Source organism: Danio aesculapii, chromosome 11 (assembly GCF_903798145.1).
Source record: "Danio aesculapii chromosome 11, fDanAes4.1, whole genome shotgun sequence".
Classification (NCBI taxonomy): Eukaryota; Metazoa; Chordata; class Actinopteri; order Cypriniformes; family Danionidae; genus Danio; species Danio aesculapii.
Window position 1 is genome coordinate 37,982,322 of NC_079445.1, and position 21,086 is coordinate 38,003,407.

The 21,086-nt window shown below is 39.8% G+C and overlaps 1 protein-coding gene across 1 annotated transcript in view; it reads right to left on the reverse strand.

Moving 5' to 3' along the window:
* LOC130237100 (ERC protein 2-like) overlaps nt 1–21,086 on the reverse strand; it is a 48,187-nt gene that overhangs the window by 15,103 nt on the left and 11,998 nt on the right. Inside the window, exon 2 of the mRNA XM_056467907.1 lies at nt 16,065–16,799. Coding sequence (XP_056323882.1) covers nt 16,065–16,718 — 654 coding nt within the window. The 5' untranslated portion in view covers nt 16,719–16,799. The remainder of the gene's footprint in view (nt 1–16,064; nt 16,800–21,086) is intronic.

The window sequence follows — 21,086 nt, forward strand, 5'->3', positions numbered from 1 at the left end:
ATTATGCTAGAGAATCATTTAAATACTAGCTCTAAAGTGATGTTTGTGAAGTAGTAAAGGTTTCTGCTGTTCTGACGTCAGCTGCAGACATGAATGAATGGTGGAAGAAAGTAGTTCCTCGTACAAAAGTGTTTTTGAGACTCCGTGTTTGATTTTCTTTTTTATACACATGATTATGCAGTTAAACTGTTGTATAAACATACTGGATAACCTTCAAAAACATACAAAAAAATATTTTAAGGATGCCAATAATATTGACTTTAGCATTTTTGACATTTTCTATATGTATATATAATATATAACTTAATTAATCTAGTTAAGCCTTTAAATTGCACTGTCGTAATAGCAAAGACAATAAAAATATAGTTATTGAAACCATTATGTTTAAAAATGTGTTGAAAAAAAAATTACTTAGAAATTGAAAAAGAATGAAAAAATTCAGGCTGCACGGTGGCGCAGTGGGTAGCACGATCGCCTCACAGCAAGAAGGTCATTGGTTCGAGCCTCAACTGGGTTAGCTGGCGTCTCTGTGTGGAGTTTGCATGTTCTCCCCGCGTTCGCGTGGGTTTCCTCCAGGTGCTCCGGTTGTCCCCCACGAGACCAAAGACATGTGGTACAGGTGAATTGGGTAGGCTAAATTGTCCATAGTGTATGTGTGCGAATGAGTGTGTATGGATGTTTCCCAGTGATGGGTTGCAGCTGGAAGGGCATCCGTATATGCTGGACAAGTTAGCAGTTCATTCCGCTGTGGAGATCCCAGATTAATAAAGGGACTAAGCAGAAAAGAAAATTAATGAATGAATAAAAAATTCAGGGCTAATAATTTTGTCTTTAAATGTATACAAATAAATATACATATCCAAAAAAGGAGTTTCCAAAAATGTATGTGGAAGTTGATAAAACAACAAAATAGCTAACAAAATGTATAAGGATATTCATTCATTTTCCCTTGGCTTAGTCCCTAATTATCGGGGGTCACCACAGTGGAATGAACCCCCAAATGTATACATGTATTTGATATATTTTATAGCTGATGTTTGTACCCACATGTTCATATCTCTTTCTGGAAACTGTTCTCTTAGATCTTTGTTTGCATTTGATCATAAAAGTCTCTTTGAAAAATGTCGCCATGAGTCATTTACGCATTTGGCTGATGCTTTTATCCGAAGCGACATGCAATGCATTTAAAAGACACATTTGATCAGTGATTGCATCTGTATTCAAATAAGTCCAAAAACAAATGCATAATAGCACACATACACAGTCTAAACTCCAAGGTCTTCATAAGAAACCCCTGGCATGTCTAATCCTGTTACTTTCTACCACAGGGCAGAACCGTGTCACGGCAGCACTGTCACTGGATATGTACCTACAGCTCTGCTAATGTCCTTCCCCATTTTTAGGACGCACACTGACACACACACACACAGTCACACACACACACAGGTGTTTGCTGGGAGCTGTGGTGACACCATCCTGATTTAACCTTGAGGATTCAAAAGCAGCAGCAGAAACGAGACACACACACACTTTTTGAGAGCAGCCGAGAATAAGCTTGCCTAAATTGCATATCCAATCTCATTTGAGCATCTGAGTTTTTCCTGCCCCAGTATCGCCCCATGATTGCATTCTACACCATACATCTGCTCCTGAATAGTCAGCTTGCAAAAAAAAAAAGACATATTCATGCAGACTAAATGCAAGCTTGTTTTCTCCTTAATACAGACACTGAATAATCAAATCTTTCCGCATATCACATCTATCTACCAATAATGGTATTTGAATCCTCCTCATCGGGATGCCGATTGATAATTGATGATAATTAATTGATCATTTGCATATGCAATGTAAAATTATTTCAAATGTATCCGTATATACGAGGAATGTAAACATTAAATGAAATATGCCCGACAAGATTACTTTAGCATCACTTCCCCAGTCACTGCTGTTCTGCTATAAGCCGGAGCAGCCCAAAGGTAAACCTAGAGCTGAAAATAAACACTAATGGCAGGAATCAAGAGAGAAGAAAATGACAACAGCCAATCAGATTCAGGAATTAGGTTTTCAGTCATTCATAGTGTTTTAAAGACTAAGGGCTTTAATTTAATGATCTGAAGTGCATGGCACAAAAGCATTAAGGGTGTGTCCGAATCCACTTTTGCTATTTTAAAGAAGGAAAAATACTCTTTGCGCCGCTGCGAATGGTTTAACAGGGTTGTGCTTTGCATGATTCCATTTTTTAGAAAAATGAGTGCTAAAACACTGCATGCAAATCAAAGAAATACTGTTCACTCCCCTCTAAATCTCTTAATGCATCATTGCAATGTGGCTGTTTTGTTAGAAAACGAAAGGCAATTTTAGCGCCAATGAAAAGCTGGGATATGTCATTTGCCTAAATATTCAGTTTCTGAGCTGCAGACTTTTATTTAAATAATAAAAAAACAACGACCCTACAGGGGACATAATTTCCTTGTGAATGCCTTATGAATCATTTAAATCACATTTTCCGGATAAATCCCTCAGATTCAAGTATTCAGCTTGTAGGTCTGAAGGACAATCTTGAAAATGAAGATTAAAGAAGTTTGAATTCCAAAGCTCTCCACGATAAAGTAAAACAAATGCATAAATTAGCTGCTGTAGGGTGAAAGGGAGTTTAGCATAAAAACTGAAGAAAGAAGGAATGAATGGAAAGTGCTGCTTAGTTCATTATCAACAGGTCAGATCATACACACAAGGTCAATTGAACACGATTACATTATTAGAAAACTGCAGTGAACAAGTGTCATCAAAATAGTCTGAATGACCTGCTATTGCACTCCTGGTTAGACCTAAACTGTATTTCGATGCCTTGTAACTTGTACATGTAACGACAATAAAGTTGAACCTAGCCTAATCTAATTTCCTTGAATATAATTACAAATCAAAGATTAAGTTGTATTAATATGTATTGCCAAACATATACCTGTGTAACACAAGGCAAGTTTTGGGGTCTAGAGTTGCATATATAGGACTCCTCAAGAGTTTCAGATAAGGTATATTTTATGAAAACATAAAATAAGTTGCTGTTTTCGGGAAACTTCAATCAAACAAAGCTGAAAACTCCATTAAATCTCAATAAAAAAGTAATGAGTGTGATGTGATTCCATGCTGCACTTCCAGCCATATTTGCTCCAGGTCATTCAGGCTATTTGGACGACACTTGTTCACTGCAGTTTTCTAATAATGTATTTGACCAAGCCTTTATTAAGCCACTCCAGTGTTAATTTGCCCTTGTGTGTAGAATCTGACCTGTTGATAATGAACTAAGCAGAACTTTCTATCCATTCATTATTTCTTCAGTTTTTACTCACCTTATTCTCCGTGTACGAGCGGGCGCAGTCATTTGAATCTTCTTGGCTCGAGACTTCCGGTCTCATTCACTTCCATTCATTTTTAGACCTTAAAAACAGCCCGTTATGCTGCTTGATGTTGCAAACTGATATTTTCTTATTATATTATTCTACTTTGTCTGTTTAGTTATGCAAACACTTGTTTGTAGAGAAAGTAGTTTGATCGTTTTCTGCCATTTATTATTCCTGGTCATTTCTCCCATATGCAGCTTTATCGGAAGTTCTAAAACTATTGCAAAAACATATAAAGGCGTACTTCCATATAATAAGGTCAATACTAAACTCCCTTTCAGTACTTATTATTCAGTGTTATGTTTTCATAAAATATATCTTATCTGAAACTCTTGAGGAGTCCTATGTATGCGACACTTGACCCCAAAACTTGCCTTGTGTTACACAGGTATATGTTTGGCTATACATTACAATTTAATCTTTGATTAGTAATTATATTCAAGGAAATTAGATTAGGTTTGGTTCAACTTTATTGTCGTTACATGTACAAGTACAAGGCATCGAAATACAGTTTAGGTCTAACCAGGAGTGCAATAGCAGGTCATTCAGACTATTTTGATGACACTTGTTCACTGCAGTTTTCTAATAATGTATTAGTGTTCATTTGACCTTGTGTGTAGAATCTGACCTGTTGATAATGAACTAAGCAGCACTTTCCATTCATTCCTTCTTTCTTCAGTTTTTATGCTAAACTCCCTTTCACCCTACAGCAGCTAATTTATGCATTTGTTTTACTTTATCGTGGAGAGCTTTGGAATTCAAACTTCTTTAATCTTCATTTTCAAGAATGTCCTTCAGACCTACGAGCTGAATACTTGAATCTGAGGGATTTATCCGGAAAATGTGATTTAAATGATTCATAAGGCATTCACAAGGAAATTATGTCCCCTGTAGGGTCGTTGTTTTTTTTATTATTTAAATAAAAGTCTGCAGCTCAGAAACTGAATATTTAGGCAAATGACATATCTCAGCTTTTCATTGGCGCTAAAATTGCCTTTCGTTTTCTAACAAAACAGCCACATTGCAATGATGCATTAAGAGATTTAGAGGGGAGTGAACAGCATTTCTTTGATTTGCATGCAGTGTTTTAGCACTCATTTTGCAAAAAAAAAAAAAAAGAAAAGAAAAAGGGAGTTATACAAAACCAGGTAACTGTGAAAACATGGTCAAAAAAACGTTTGTAATGAAATTTGCAGGATTCAAACAACAAAATGGGCTCTAGTGAGTGCATTTGTTTGCACAATTTAAACTTCTTTTCTATAATTTAATAATAATTGCTGTTAATAACACTAAAATGTTAGGAGATTTCTCTATATTAAAGGGATAATTCATCCAAAAATTTTAATGTTACCATAATTTACTCAACCGTGACTTGATTCATACCAGTTTGAGTTTTTTTTTTCTTCTATTGAATGCAAAGGAAGATATTCTGAAGAATGTTGGAAACCTGTAACCACTGATATTCATATTAGGAGAAAAAATGGAAGTCAGTGGTTATAGGCTTCCAACATTCTTCAAAATATCTTATTTTGTGTTCAACAGAACAAAAAAATAATAAAAAAAAATAATTAACCTGGTTTGGAACATGTCAAGGTTTAGTAAATGATGACAAAATTTTCATTGTTGGATGAACTGTCTCTTTAAATAAACATACACTCTTAATTGCAGTATAGGCATAGTTATTTTAACCTGTTTGTGTATTTAAATGAATGCTAATTCATTTAAAGGGATCAAGTCAGCAGCTATTGGCACTTTGAGAGTAAAAAAGACACACGGGCAAAACAAAATGAATACCCATGGTTTCTGAGATTCTGAAATGAAACAATATAAACACAATGTTATTTGCAAAATTAGTTTAATCCACATCCTTGATCCAAACAAATGATCCGGAGCATACTTATTTCATAAAAGCTCATTGTATCATCAAGAGCAGTTGGTAGTTTTGTTTTGCTTGTATACGTTTGATTTTAGCATTTTATAAATCACTAAATCCCTCTTTTATGTTGTACTGATCTGAGATCAGTACAACATCTGAGATTAGAAGCAATTATACATTTGAGTGAACTATCCCTTTAAAGTACATGTGAAATCAAAATGTTTATTATGATATAGGGCACATTGTTATTCCTTAGGGGCACAATTATTTCATACAAATTAATTCACGTAAAAAATGTTTGTTTTGGGAATCTGATCAATTGCTCCCGCATTTAGACTGGTGGTTCTTTGTGGATGTCAGTTTGATAGATTGAGCCGCAATATTCTTAAACACACCCCTCTGTCAGTTTGCTACAAGGGAATGGTGCTCAAAAAGAAAGCTCCGCCCCCTACTCAATAGGGTATATCCGGAGCTAGTGTTTCTTCCTATACTGATAAACTTCCAGTGAACGGTTAATGTGACTTTTTTTCAATTTATACGGTTTCTTTTACAGCATCAATGTTGTAACGTAATTAAAATACAATCAGTTAAATAGACTTTGGCATTCATTTAGTTGCTTAAGCGTAAAACGAGACGAAAAGTTGTTTACTCACACGTGCCCGTCAATATTGGCAGGCTAGCACAGAAGCTCCATTGAATATACTGTGGTAAAATAAATGTTCATATTTTAAAGACATGGCGGGGAAAATTTTTATTTAATGCAGTGCTTCTAGAACAATCTGAGACCTACTATATATCGCATATCACTCAGCAAGTAGAGATTGCTGATTTTTAAAGAAAACAGACCTTAAACGCACTAATTTTGTAACGGGATACAGTTCACCGGAAGCGCTTAACCCAGGTTACTGACAAATTAAAAGTCCTTTAGCATACTTCTGCATATACCCTATTATTAAATTTCAGATGGAAGTAAATCAACTTTCCAAAATAAAAGTCTCAGCAACTTCCGGCTCATGTGCACATTAAATTAGGGCTGGGTGATAAAATTGGTATCGATATTTATTAACCGAACACAATGGTCAATATCAATTAAAAATCCAGTTCTGTATGTAGTTTCAGTATAAAGGCTTCAGTTTAATTAAAATGTGGCTGGTGAGCGCGTGACTTGGAAGCAATGCCAATAAGCTTAGGGTGTAAGAATTTCATTTACAATGGAGGCGCATGACTTGCACGATGCACATGTGAAAATGACACTTGTACATTTTGTGCAAGCGGCGCACATGTGAACCGCACACATTTTCCAGCCACACCTAGTTGAAAACATCGAAACTTTTCCGAATGCCATGTGTGCACCGCAATTAATGTAACTAGAACTAACCAATCTGCTTCACACTATCTATGGAATATACACATTTCAGTAATTCTGGCAGACTAATTACCTCAGACAAACACAGCGGACCCAAACACTGCAGCGCTTTTTACTTTTCTCCATAAATGGTTGATGGTCATGTAGTTACAAGTGACTGAGCAGTGAGGAGATTGTAAAATAAAAAAAAGATGTAAGGATGTCGCCAAAGAGGCTTTTAGGATTCTTCAGCCTGATCTCATGAGAAAACGTAAGTATTTTACGTTTTGTCAGTTTAGTGGCTAATTAGTGGCTAATTTAGTGGCTAATTCGAGTTCAGTTGTACAAAATTGTACGATTTTAAAAAAGAGGCGTGGCACCTAATGTACGAATTAGATTGTACGAATTCATATGAATTAGCCACTAAATTAAGAAGTTACAAATTGCCGTGAGATTGTGTCGGATTCTTGTTTTTGTGCATCCCAGCCACTAGCTCCCCATCAGAAAGAGTATTTAAAGCATAAGGGGTAATATAGTCATTCAACTTCCCAATTTGTAATGTTGCAGTATGTATATGAATAATGATGGTGAGTTCCTTTACTTGAAAGCTCAGATTTGATTATCATAATTTGTGTTGTTGACAGAGTTTGAGGTTTACTGTATCATTATTATTCACACCTTAAAGTTTGCTTTGATTGTTCAGTATTTACACTTTACCATAACACACTTTGTAACATTTTATTTATCAAGTTTAAGAGTCACTTTAACACTTATGTTTATTATATTATAAAGAGATCAGATACTTTGTTCAAATATTTAGGTTTTTGACTATTAAAACTATTTGCCTTAGTAATGTTGGTAAAATAAAATACAGTGGATAAATAAATAAAAAATCCTAATATTCCTAAATGCATTGTTAAATCATACTCAATAATTATTGATACTGAATGATATGAAACATGATATTGTGATTTATCGCCCAGCCCTCCTTGAAATACACATAGTCTCTGCTTAAACTCAATATATCATGTTTCCTGTAGCATCTAAGACACAATACATGAAAATACAGCGTAACATTGTATTCACCCACCAGCACTTATTAATAAAATGTCACCAAATCAAGGTTTGAAATGCAATTTAGTCAAGTTAGTGAACTGGTAAAGTGCCTGAATGCTTTGCAAGTTTCTTGATGTGGTATTTACAGTATACAGCCTCCATATGTCATCCAAAATATGCGAGTAAATGCCATATGGTGCCTTAGAGGATGGGTGGAGAGAGTAACAGAGAGCAAGGCGGCTGTAAAGGACACAGGATGAGGAAGAAGCGCAGAGAGTGAGGATGTGTGACAGGAACGGAGCCAAAAAGAGAGCTGGCAGACAGAGAGAGAGAGGATAACAGACAGCGGTTGAGTCAAACGCTGGCAGAGGAGACAAAGAATCAGATGGAGGGAAACAAAGACACACATTTGCCCTTGACATTCCTTCGTCTCAGGCCTGGTGCTGCGTGCTGACGGAGTGTGATTTAACTAGGCCACCGCTTCACGCTCAGACACACTGATCGACAGGAGGAGAAAACCGATGTGTCCTGTCCTCAGCTGTTGAATAGAAGAGACTATCAGGTTCAGGAATGAGAGACTGACCTACTGTAAACACTATAGAGAGCTTTATTATTAAGCCAAATGCTGAAAATCGCATACTTCTATACTATATAATATGTTAAAAACAGCATGTGAGCCGAGGAGTATGTCTGAATTCATAGAATTCGAAAAACAATATGTGAGAAGTGCCTACTAATTCAGGTGAGATTCTGAAGTGCGCATCTAATGGACGCTATGCTATCCCATAATGCACCATGAGAGAATTCATGAATGAGAGTGAAGCAACACCACTGACGCAGATAGATCACGTGATAATAAAGAATGCCGGAGGTATTACGTCTGAGTTTCACTCAATTTAAATGTAGTATATACTAAATAGTAGGCGATTTTGGACGCAGGACAATCAGTTCAACAGGAGCAAGACTAGATTTGCTTTTAACATCGGAGGGAACCTATGAATCTAACATACCCCAACTCACTTTATTAAGCTAATGACTGGCAAAAAGGTAGTTTAATCACGACCTCCGTTTACTTCAGTGTATGTGAATAAACAGATTTTTGCATGTATTTGACTATGTACAGTAAGTGCATACTTTATGGTCAAGATCATACCTGCCAACTAGGCTTTGGCGGTCTCCAAATTTTGATACCGTCAAACCTCCTCCCTATTTTACCTCGGTATACGGTATTACCGTGCATAATAAAAAAATAATTATGTAAGGCTCAGACAGAGTCACCAAACTGTTGGTTTGTGCCTAAACAATTCAGAAACTGAATACCGTATATGCGACCTTAGATTCGCGGTCACATGTTTGTGTTGTTCGTATTAAAGATCTGCGCGGGATGCTCTCTCTCATTCACACACACATACATAGACAGCACCAAACCAGCGACGCACAGCATCATGCTCCCTCTCTCATTCACACACATACATAGACAGCACCAAACAAGCGACACACAGCATCACTCTCTCTCTCATTCACACACATACACACACACATATACAGCGCCAAGCCAGCGATGCACAGCATTACGCTCGCTCTCTCATTCACACACATACATAGACAGCACCAAACAAGCGACACACAGCTTCACGCTCTCTCTCATTCACACATACACACATACACACACAAACATAGACAGCACCAAGCCAGCGACGCACAGCATCACGCTTGCTCTCTCACTCACACACATAGATAGACAGCACCAAACAAGTGACGCACAGCATCACGCTCTCTCTCATTCACACACACACACACACACACACACACACACACACACACACGCGGTCGCTCGTGAGTGAGTGATAGACCGCCCTCTCCCGTTCAAATTACACCAGAGTTCCCGACCACTCCCGTGCTTTATTCGGAAATTTATTCCTGCACCGACATCTGGTCGGGTCCCGCAGCAGGAATGCAGACTTTTAGTTCATATTTCCCACGTCTCCCTTCTCATTTGTGTTGTGTTGGGTTGTGTTCTTTTTCGAGACCAGGTCACTTGGTGCACGACTCGCCATCTTACCTCACCTCTCTCTCTCCTCCACACTGTTCCGTGATGACAATCACGCATACGCATTTTTAGGCATTAAATAAATATATTTAATATTTAATACTTGTCTCCTATATAAGTGCATTGTTGTTTTTTTTGACAGTATAAGGTTATTGAAACTGACACCGTTGCTATTTTTAGATCCCGCGGTATACCATATTACCGTATTACCACCCAAGCCTACTGCCAACACTCCCGTTTTCCTGGGAATGTCCAGTATTTCACACCCATCTCCCGCCACCCTCCTGTTTTGTTATTTCTCCAGAAAAACTCCGATAATTTCACTATCCTACCCACCCCGGTCATCAACTTTGGTATAGTACCCGATTGCGCCACCCGAAAACCAGTTCATGGTACAGTTATTAACACCACATACACCTTCTGGTTCTCAACTTTGTTACTCTGACCACTACCACGTAACCCATTCCTCAAATACCCCCTCACCGATGTCCCGGAAATTCTGAGACAAATGTTGGCAGGTATGGACACACCAAATCAATGCCAAACAACTAGCACAAATGAAACCCAACTGTGTTGTTGACTAGCATTGTTTTGCAACTAGAAGAAAAAGCTGTGCCTGAAGATACCAAACAGACAAAAGTCGAGTAAAACGACAGCTGCATTCTGCATCGCAGGGGCAGTATCTGTTTTCTCATTCTGCAAAGGGAAACCAAACTTACAACCCACAAAGATGAAGCGTAATCAAAGCAGCGTTTAGTACCATTATCACAGTAATTGTCATTAATTAATTATTGAGATAAACTACTGAGAGACTGAATATAGAATGTACTGAATATAATATTCATTCATTTTCTTTTTGGCCTAGTCCCTTGATTAACCTGGGGTCGCCACAGCGGAATAAACCACTAACTTCCAGCTCCAACCAATCACTGGGAAACATCCACATCCACACACCCATCCACACATCCACTGTGTAATATAATATAATAAATATAATATAATATAATAAAATATAATATAATATAGCATAATATAATATAATATAATATAATATAATATAATATAATATAATATAATATAATATAATATAATATAATATAATATAATAAATATAATATAATATAATATAATATAATTAAATATAATATAATATAATTATTTATCTTCTTTTCCTCTTTTTAATAGATTATCACTTTCCTAATGCATTAATTCCCCTATGCCTTCACTCTGCAACGCCCCATAGGGAAGTACAGAGCTCTTAACTACTGCAAGACGTATTTACAATATGCATATCAAGCTTTAAATAAAAGGAATTGCATTTATACTCTGGGTTCATGCTGTGTTTCAGAAAGTGTTTGTGGTACAACAGTTTTGTGAGGGGAACACAAAACTTTGTGAGGGAATGCAAAATCTTAAATCTCTCTCTCTCTCTCTCTCTCTCTCTCTCTCTCTCTCTCTCTATATATATATATATATATATATATATATATATATATATATATATATATTTTTTTTTTTTTTTTTTTTTTTTTTTTTTTTTTTCCCACCCAGTTTTTTCCCCACCACCACATCCCTTCCGGATCTCCGTAGAAATAGGACAGTGTGATTTTTGAATTGTAATAATATTTCAAAGTTTTAAAAACAGTTTTCAAATACTTACTAACCTAAATTATGAACAACATCATTTTTTAGGCATTGATAATACAAATACAAACTATTGGAAGGCTTTGAACATGTCACATCTAGTTATATTTTAGAGTAAGAACTAAAAAATTATTCACTATATGGTTTTGTCATGTCCATTGACGGAGTGCCACATCAGATTAAATGATGAAATGTTAATGTATATAAGAGCCTCTTTCCAGAAGTGCCACATAAAATACAGACAAACCAAAAAGAAGAAATCAGCTGTGAATAGACTTAAAGAGCAGGAGAGTGGGTGGAAAAAAGAGTGAGAGCGTGATTACACAGTTGAATGAGACACAGAGCGGAGGAGAAGAAAGGTACAGCCCACAGATGACACCAAAACTGGAGGCAGGAAGAGCAACCTTGGCAACACCACAATTCATAGACTGGGCGGATTTCTCAAGTCTTACAAGAAAAGTTAATCAGAAATGAAAAATCTGTCATTGTTTGCTCATCAAATCTGTTTGACATTCGGTATGCTGTGTAACTAAAGGAATACTTTTGCACATCAGTCATAAAATTTTACAAATACACATTTTTCCCTTACAGAAAAACCACATGAGCCTCACATGTATTAACAAATATTCATGTGGACAAAATGTGGTCATATTTTTTCACAAATACAAATGTTTAAACACTATGATTTGTGTGTTTTAAATGTGATTTCAACTTGTGCCAACACATGCGAAGCTCATGTGTTTGTTCTGTAAGGGTTTTTCATCATCTTTAGAGTTCCATGAATGACCATATGAATTTGATGTAATTGACAGTTTTCATTTCAACATATTTTCATATAATAAAGTACACTACTCTCCAAAAGTTTGGTATCAGTATGTTTTTTTCTGCTTACAAAAACACAATAATAAAGTACAACTGTTAAATATTGTTACAATTTAAAATAACCCTTAAATATTTGTCAAAATGTAATTGTGTTCGTGACAGCAAAGCCAAACAGAACCTGCTGACTGACCCCAGACTATTGAATTGTAGTGTACTTTGAATGGTTATCTTTATAACAGCCAAAAGAACTCAATAAATAATCTATAAATGCCACAATCTATTATTTATGCATCTCATTCCTAAAAATGAAGATTTCAAAAAGGGCTTTACAGCACAACCTTTTGAATTTAGGGTCATTTTAGAAGGACACACTGGTGCTACAATAAAAAAAATATGGATGAAGGTTTTAAACCTATTTTTCTCCACATTACTGTAGATCATCTAAAGAAACCCAAGAAAATGTGCCTTAATTAGAAGGAAATCTACAAATTGCCTTTGTAGAACTTGCATTCATGGGATAGTTCACCCAAAATTGAAAATCTGCTCACTATTTACTCACCCTCAAGTGGCTCCAAACATTTCTCTCTTCTGCTGAACACAAAAGAAGATATTTTGAAGAAAGTTGAAAACCTGTAACCTTTGACTTACAGGTCAAAACAAATACTGTGCAAGTCAATAGTTACAGGTTTCCAGCTTTCTTCAAAATATCTTAGTTTCTGTTTAAAGATGCCCTATAATGAAAATCTGGGTGTACCAAGGCATAGTAGAATAATAAATGATCAGTATATGGAAATGGGCATACTGTTAGCCTCAGACACCACTGTTTCCTCATTCTCGTGTGGACAACGGGCCAATCAGAAGACAAAACAAATTTTGATGAGACTCACGGGCCATGCCCTCTGCATTTGCATGTATGCCTAATTTGGGTCGTTCATTCGAACCAGATGAACAGCAACGTCATCAAGCTCTGAGATAATAAAAAAGCTCTGAGATCATTAATATGCATGCCTCATGCTGAGTTTAATAAGCAGCAACATTTTCTAGTAATACAACAGTGATAACTTTCCTCCCTTAGTTATATTTATGCGTATATTTCACTTACTATGTATGTGGGACTTTTATTTTGAAAACACAAGCGCCAAATTGTTTACTGTGCGTTACTGGGCAACGACAGCAGAAGACATGTTTCAATATCATCTCAGCATGCAAAATGCAAGATTTACAGATTAAACAATAGGGTATATGCAGAGCTAATGTTCTAATGTACAGCATCGATGTAGTAATATAATTAAAATACAATCAGTTTAATAGACTTTGGCATTCATTTAGTCGCTCAAGCTTAAAACGAGACGAAAAGCAGTTTACTCGCACGCACCCATCTGTATCGGCAGGCTTGCGCAGAAGCTCCCTTGAATATACTGTGGTAAAATAAATGTTCATATTTTTAAGATATGGTGTAATTTAATGCAGTGCTTCTTGTACAATCTGAGACCCACTATATATCGGATGTCACTCAGCCAGTGGAGACACTGATTTTTAAAGAAACCAGACCTTAAACGCACCAATTTTACAATGGTATACAGTTCACCGGAAACGTTAACCCAGTTTACTGTCAAATTAATAGTCCTTGAGCATACTTCCACATATACCCTATTATTCATCTCCACACCGAAGAAGCATAAGGTATGTTTATGTAGTTACATCTTTTGTTAATTTATCACGTTTATTCTGAAATTTGACATGTATGTTTGAACAAACACTATGCTCAAATGCCATCTGTTCATGCAGAGGTTGACAATAATTCCTGTCTGTGTTTTCTTTGACTATAGCTTCAAAATACAACGTGATACATCTCTATCATTCTTTTTTGTCAAGTTTAATTATAATATAACCTTTACAGATCTGGGGCCTCATGTACGATGACTTGCGTTGAATCAATTCTAAAACATTGCCTCCCTAAAACAACCCCTCCCTGCCTCCTCCCTGTATAAATATGGTTATGACTCTACTTTGGCAAAACCAAACGAAAAAGCAATTGCAAAAGCAAGCAAGCAAGAAGAGAAACTTCACAGAATGTGAATTGGAGGTGCTCCTATTGGAGGTAGACCGGAGAAAAACTGTTATTTGCAAGTTTGTCCTCCGGAATTAATAACAAAAGAAAAAAAAAGAGTGGGAGAGTTTAGCTGACACGGTTAACCCAGTGGGGTCTGAACATCGCACTGTGAACAAATTAATAAAGAAATGGTCCGATGTAAAGGTGCAGGTTAAGAGGAGAACAGCGGCTCAGAGGGGAGGGGATGCTAAACTAACAACCTTTGAGGAGAGAGTTGCCTCAATTGTGGGCAACACTTTACTGTTTGGAGTAGTATCCGTGTCTGTGGGAGACACAGATGTATTAGAGGAACACTTTGGTAGGGCGGTATAGCAGCACCCCTCTGCTTTATCAAGGCAGCACCACCGGCATTTCAGATGCCCAATTGCCTGCTCTACAATGGACCGAGTGCGAGAATGGGCGTCATTGTATCTGCGCTCTTGGTCAGTTTGTGTGTTGTTGAGGGGGCTTAACAGCCACATCTTTAATGGAGAACTGCGGTCTCCTGATATGCAGTTAAATAATTACGCTCAATAACATAATATACAATAAAAAAAATTTAGCTGGAATAATATCCTTAAATACATCACTCACCAAAAAGCCAACCATCGCGCACCCTGCCACCTTATCCCAAGCCTCATCCCAACCATGCCGTTTATGAGGATGAATTAATCATGGGTTGACCAAGGCCACCTTGCCACAATATTTGTTAAGCGCGTTTAAGCATCACATATTATTTGCACATTTATTGAATGTTTCCAATTCAAGTACGCAAATTCGTCTTCAGATGCGCCTTTATAGCAATGTGCATGCAGTCGATCGCTCCGATTGAATTGGGAAAACCGGTGATCGCTGCAAATTGGGCTTTAATGTTTGGCTGGTCAACTGCATGGTATGGAAACCTTATATGCCTGCTAGACATGCGGATGATCCCGTCCCATACAGCTGGCATTGCACGGCTCAACGACGACTGGCTTAACCCCAAGCGGTCTGCCAGTTCCCTTTGGCAAGAACCAGTTGACAGGATACTTTGTTGGTGCGATACTTTGTAGCGTGCAATTTAACATAATTGCCTCTAGGAGACGCCAATGGAAATAAAACAAACACACACAAGAAACACACGTATGCCAGACTTGAAGTTGGTGTGGACCAACACACATTCCCACGTTAATTTCATCATTAGTAAATCCAAACGTGAGCGTGAAATCTGGCGTATGCAAAGTTTTTGTGCGTACGCAACGTTGATTCATCAGGCCCCTGGTGAGCAAAATAGGTTAACGTTACACTGATTGGGTTTATACTCGTCCATGTTCAGCGTACACCATGCTGTGTGTGTGTGTGTGTGTGTGTGTGTGTGTGTGTGTGTGTGTGTGTGTGTGTGTGTGTGTGTGTGTGTGTTTCTGTAAGAGTGGCACATCAGAGCAGAGCTCATTAATATTCACGACACGAGCCATATATGGTCAATCATGGACATTTCTGATTCTATGGGTATTTCATGATGTAATAAATGTGCTTTTAAAAGCGCTTCTGGAGATTTTTTGAACTTACCGAAGTCATAAACATACTATGTAGATGTCAGAGAACAATTTAACTTATTAAACCAATGAGGTATATGGCACCCTTAAAAGACGAAAGAAAGTTGAACGAGTTTGGAACAAGTAAAAGGTGAATAAATGATTACAGAATTTTCAATTTTGGATGAACTATCCCTTAAAGGTAATTTTTCCTCAAACACAGAGCCTTATGTACACAGTATAAGTTAATGTAACCATTCTAACCTGATTCTCCTCATGGGTCACCCGCATCTGTTCTTTGAGGATAGAAGTGCGCGCGGCCTCCTCTTTCCTCATCACGCGCTCTTTCTTCAGCTCGGGGCTCCAGAAGCTCTTGATGCTGTTGGTGGAGGATCCCAGCTTGCTGTCCTTCAGGTCCAGCTCCCTCCGAAGGAGCTCGTTTTCCCTTTGCGTGTCCCGTAGCTGTGCTTGGAGCTCCAGAAGTTCTCCACCGCCGCCCCGGACTACCTGACGCAGCAGGGCTGACGGCGTCCCTTGGTGGTGGAGCAGAGACAGAGAGCCCAGGTCTCCATAAGACTGAAGGTCTGCATGCGGGATTCCCACCGTGGCAATATTAGGGGTGCTTCCCATCGCTGTGACCCGACCACCATACATGGCACGACTTGTGGCTCGGCCGAGTGTCATGGTACCTTTAGGGTAGGTCGCCGTGGACCCAACGCCTTCATGGTCGCTTAGGTACATTGGGCCGGATGTGGCGTAGGCAGCATTGAGCGACTGGATGTTTTCCATGGATAAGGTTTTTCCACCCGAACTGCTGCTGTTGGCTCGACGGTGGCCCAATCGAGGAGAACGGGGCAGCCGCGGGGAACGAGCAGGACTGCCCTCGATGTGGCCGACGGCACGTGCGCTGCCATACATCTCCCAAAGTTATGAAACAAGGAGTGTCTGGTGTTCGTGAGAAAAGTCCCTTCGCTGATTGACAAGGGGGTTTAGTGCATCCTAGAGAGAAGAAAAAAGAAATTGATGAATTTTATTTAGATTGTACAAAAATTGGCTGCAAAAGATCAACATGTTTGAACAAAACAAATAAATAATTGCACACAAAAGCAAAGATGGTGTTTGAGTTAAAGGAGGCCTAAAAATTTTATATTGCAGTAATGATAAGGCTGCGTGATACTGGGAAAATTTGCGACATGCTATATAGTTGTTGAGTGTTGCGATTTCTAGCTATATTTCTATTATTTTATATAAAATATTATTTCTACTATTTTTTTTTTTAAATTATGCGTTAGGCCTTAGGGTCACATTTTATTTTGATGGTCCGTTTGTTGAATTTAAGATACATTGCATTTACACGTAAACTAATTCTCATTAGATTATAAGTAAACTGTTAGGTTGGGGTTAGGGTTAGTGTAAGTTAGTTAGTTGACATGTACTTGCAAAGTTTCTTATAGTCAGTTAAATGTCTGTTGAAGGAGCAGTATCAACAGATATTAAGCAGACAGTCTACTAATACTCAAATAGACCATCAAAATAAAGTGTTACCCCATTTAGTTTGTAAAACGTCACAAATGACGGAAAAACTTTGCAAAAATTCAGATTCTTATTGGAATTAGCATTTCACGAGTTCACACTTGCAATAGTTTCAGAATAAAACGTATTTGGCGTGCTGTCCGGGGAGAGGGCTCTGAGCTCGGGGAAGACACCCAAACTCGAGTTATTCCTCTTATCAGGAAATAGAGAGGAATAGGGATTCGAGCGAAGTATCTAGCCCGGCCCCAGAACGCTCCCCCCGGGATTGTAATGCTTAAGAGGTGAGGTGACGGGGTGGTGGAGGGATGCTAAAGTCGTAAGATGCTGCAGGTAAGACAGCTTTGGTATATATAGGGGTTTGGTCAAGAACTGATTGGATAATAGAATAATTGTCAATGACGTATTTGATACTGAAACTTCTGCGCGTGCTCCTCCCGAAATTTGTTTATAAAACATCACTTATTTTCAGCTCTAAGTTCAACTACCAGCACCTACTGGATTGTCATGGATTGGTCAGGCTCTCACGACCCCCACTCACGAAGATCACCATCACCTGACTTCTAATGAGCACACAGCTGCATCACATTCACGAGCACCAGATAAAAGCACAGCACTCCAGTCGCTCATTGTCCGGGCTCGTCTCGACGAAAGCGGACAACTGAGCGACCACTCAGCGTAGTCATCCTCAGCTAAAACAAACGATTTACTTACCTGTTCTCTTTGTATTCCTCCTAGTCTTCCTGGTCCTCCCGAATCGTCCTGTCTTCCAGTCCTTCCAAGTCTGTGTCATCCTCTGTCAGCTGTATCTGGTGTGTGCTGTCCATCCTCGTGTATTCCTGTTACCCAGCCACGGAGGAAAAGACCCCAACATCATTCCTGATCCTCCTGGCTATCCTTCATGTGCTCCTTGTTGTCATTTAATAAACACCCTAACGTTTCCTTACCTCTGTCTCCTGTCCGCTTCATAACAGAAGCCCGGACCTATAACGACGACAACATGAGCACCCCCGATCACCTTCAAGAGCTGGTGGACCAGTTGAAGCGGATTCTACAGCCACCAGCTCCACTTTCCAACGCACCACCAGCACCGAGCACTTCCGCCTCCACAGTTTCTTCTTCGGCCCTTCCTTCCAGTCCCATGGCCCGACCAGCGCCCTACTCAGGCGGAGCGGGGGAGTGCAATGGTTTTCTGTTACAATGTTCCCTCATATTCGAAATGCAACCTTCTCTATATCCCACAGATAGGTCGAAGATCGCCTACATCGTATCTCTACTCTCTGGACCTGCACTTAAATGGGCTGAGACGATCTGGAACCAAGCCGGGCCGGTCATGAATTCCATCACTACCTTCACGGAGTATTTCAAAGAGGTGTTTGGACGTTCTGATGGGGAAGTAGCCGCTGGAGAGCAGCTGTATCATCTAAAGCAAGGTACTCTATCTACACAGGAATATGCTCTCCGGTTTCGCACTCTAGCAGCTGCAAGTGGATGGAATGAGAGATCGTTGTTGACCACGTACCGGCTCGGCTTGGAACCCACTCTCCGAATCCAACTGGCCACATTAGATGATACAATGGGTCTGGAGAGATTCATCCAACATTCTCTCCGATGTTCCGATCGTCTCCGTTCCTATCAACAGGACACCATCACCCCCTCGTCTGCACTCCTCCAATCGCCTGAGTCAACAGCCTCTCCAGAACCAGAACCCATGATAATAGAGTCTGGAAGACTGACATCAGCGGAACGACAGAGGAGGCTGACCCGGGGTCTGTGTCTATACTGCGGTGTCAGTGGACACACCCGTATGGAGTGTCCCCTTCGTCCCATTCGGACTTCAGTGAGTGTATTCAGTACGAATATTGAACAATGTAAACCACTTACTACCACCGTACAAATAACTACTGCCTCTATTTCTCTCCTTGTCACAGCCCTCATCGACTCCGGGTCAGCAGGGAACTTCATCTCCCAATCCCTCTGTCGTCAACTCCACCTCCGTACTGAGGCGTCCTCGCATATATACCAGATACAACCGATAACCCAGTGCACTCGATCTTCGACCCGTATCCATCGACAATGCGAAGACATCCTTCTTCAAGTGGGGTTGTTACATCAAGAGAGGATTCAATTTCTGGTTCTGGAGGGTGCAAATATGGACATCATTCTAGGGCGCCCGTGGCTGGTGAAGCACGATCCCATCATCTCTTGGGGCACAGGAGAGATAAAGAAATGGGGATCTGGATGTACACCTGCCTGTTTTCCAAATCTCCCTCTTCAAGGTCGGAACCCCATTTCTTTGTTTGCAACATCGGTCGAGAGCCCTCCTGAGAAGCAGTCTATCCACATTCCTAAGGAGTACAGCTCCTTTCATGATGTCTTCTGCCCCAAGAGAGCTTCCCAGCTACCGCCGCATCGGCCATGGGACTGCGCGATCGACCTAGTTCCAGATGCCCAGTTGCCAAGAGGTAGGATCTACCCGCTCTCGCTTCCAGAGAATCAGGCAATGGAAGATTACATAAGGGAGGCTCTGAGTCAGGGGTACATACGTCACTCAAAATCACCAGCCGCCTCAAGCTTCTTCTTTGTGGCCAAGAAGGACGGAGGGCTGCGTCCATGCATCGACTACAGGGTCCTAAATAACGGTACAGTAAAATACCGATATCCCCTTCCTCTGGTACCAGCCGCTTTGGAACAGCTCCGAGAAGCTAAAGTCTTCACTAAATTGGACCTCCGCAGCGCGTATAATCTGATAAGAATACGTGAGGGGGACCAATGGAAGACAGCATTCGTGACCCCTACTGGCCACTATGAATATGAGGTCATGCCTTACGGTCTGGTCAACGCCCCCTCCGTATTCCAAAACTTCATTCATGAAGTCCTCCGGGAGTTTCTTCACCACTGTGTAATAGTGTACATAGATGACATCCTCATTTACTCCCGGAGTGAGGCCGAACATCGCCAACACGTTGCGGAGGTCCTACACACATTGAGAGAACATCACCTCTACCTCAAAGCGGAGAAATGCTCATTCCACCAGAAGTCGATTCATTTCTTGGGATACATCATTGACCAAACCGGTATACGTATGGATGGGAAGAAAATTGAGGCTGTTCTATCCTGGTCAGAACCCACTTCCATTAAGGAGCTCCAGAGGTTTCTTGGGTTTGCTAACTTTTATAGACGGTTTATCAAGGACTACAGCAGGATTACATCACCTCTCACTAATCTCCTCAAGGGTAAACCCAAAGGACTGGAGTGGACCAAAGAAGCAGCCGCAGCCTTCCGCCTTCTTAAGAAGGAGTTCACAAGGGCCTCACTCCTGACTCATCCTGACCCAAATCTTCCTTTCGTGGTGGAAGTGGACGCATCCACCACCGGCGTCGGGGCAGTATTATCTCAACATCATGATACACCGCCCCGACTGCATCCCTGTGCCTATTTCTCTCGGAAGTTGAGCCCGGCGGAGCAGAATTACAGCATAGGAGACAGGGAGCTTCTAGCAATCAAGCTAGCCTTGGAGGAGTGGCGTCACTGGTTGGAGGGAGCCAAACATCCGTTCCAGGTGATCACAGATCACAAAAACCTCCAATACATCAAAGAGGCCAAGAGACTATGTCCACGTCAAGCCAGATGGTCACTTTTCTTCTCACGTTTTGATTTCTCCATTTCCTATCGTCCAGGACCCAAGAATCTAAGAGCAGACGCTCTCTCTCGTTTACACGAGCATCACGATCATGAAGAACTCCCAACGAAGAT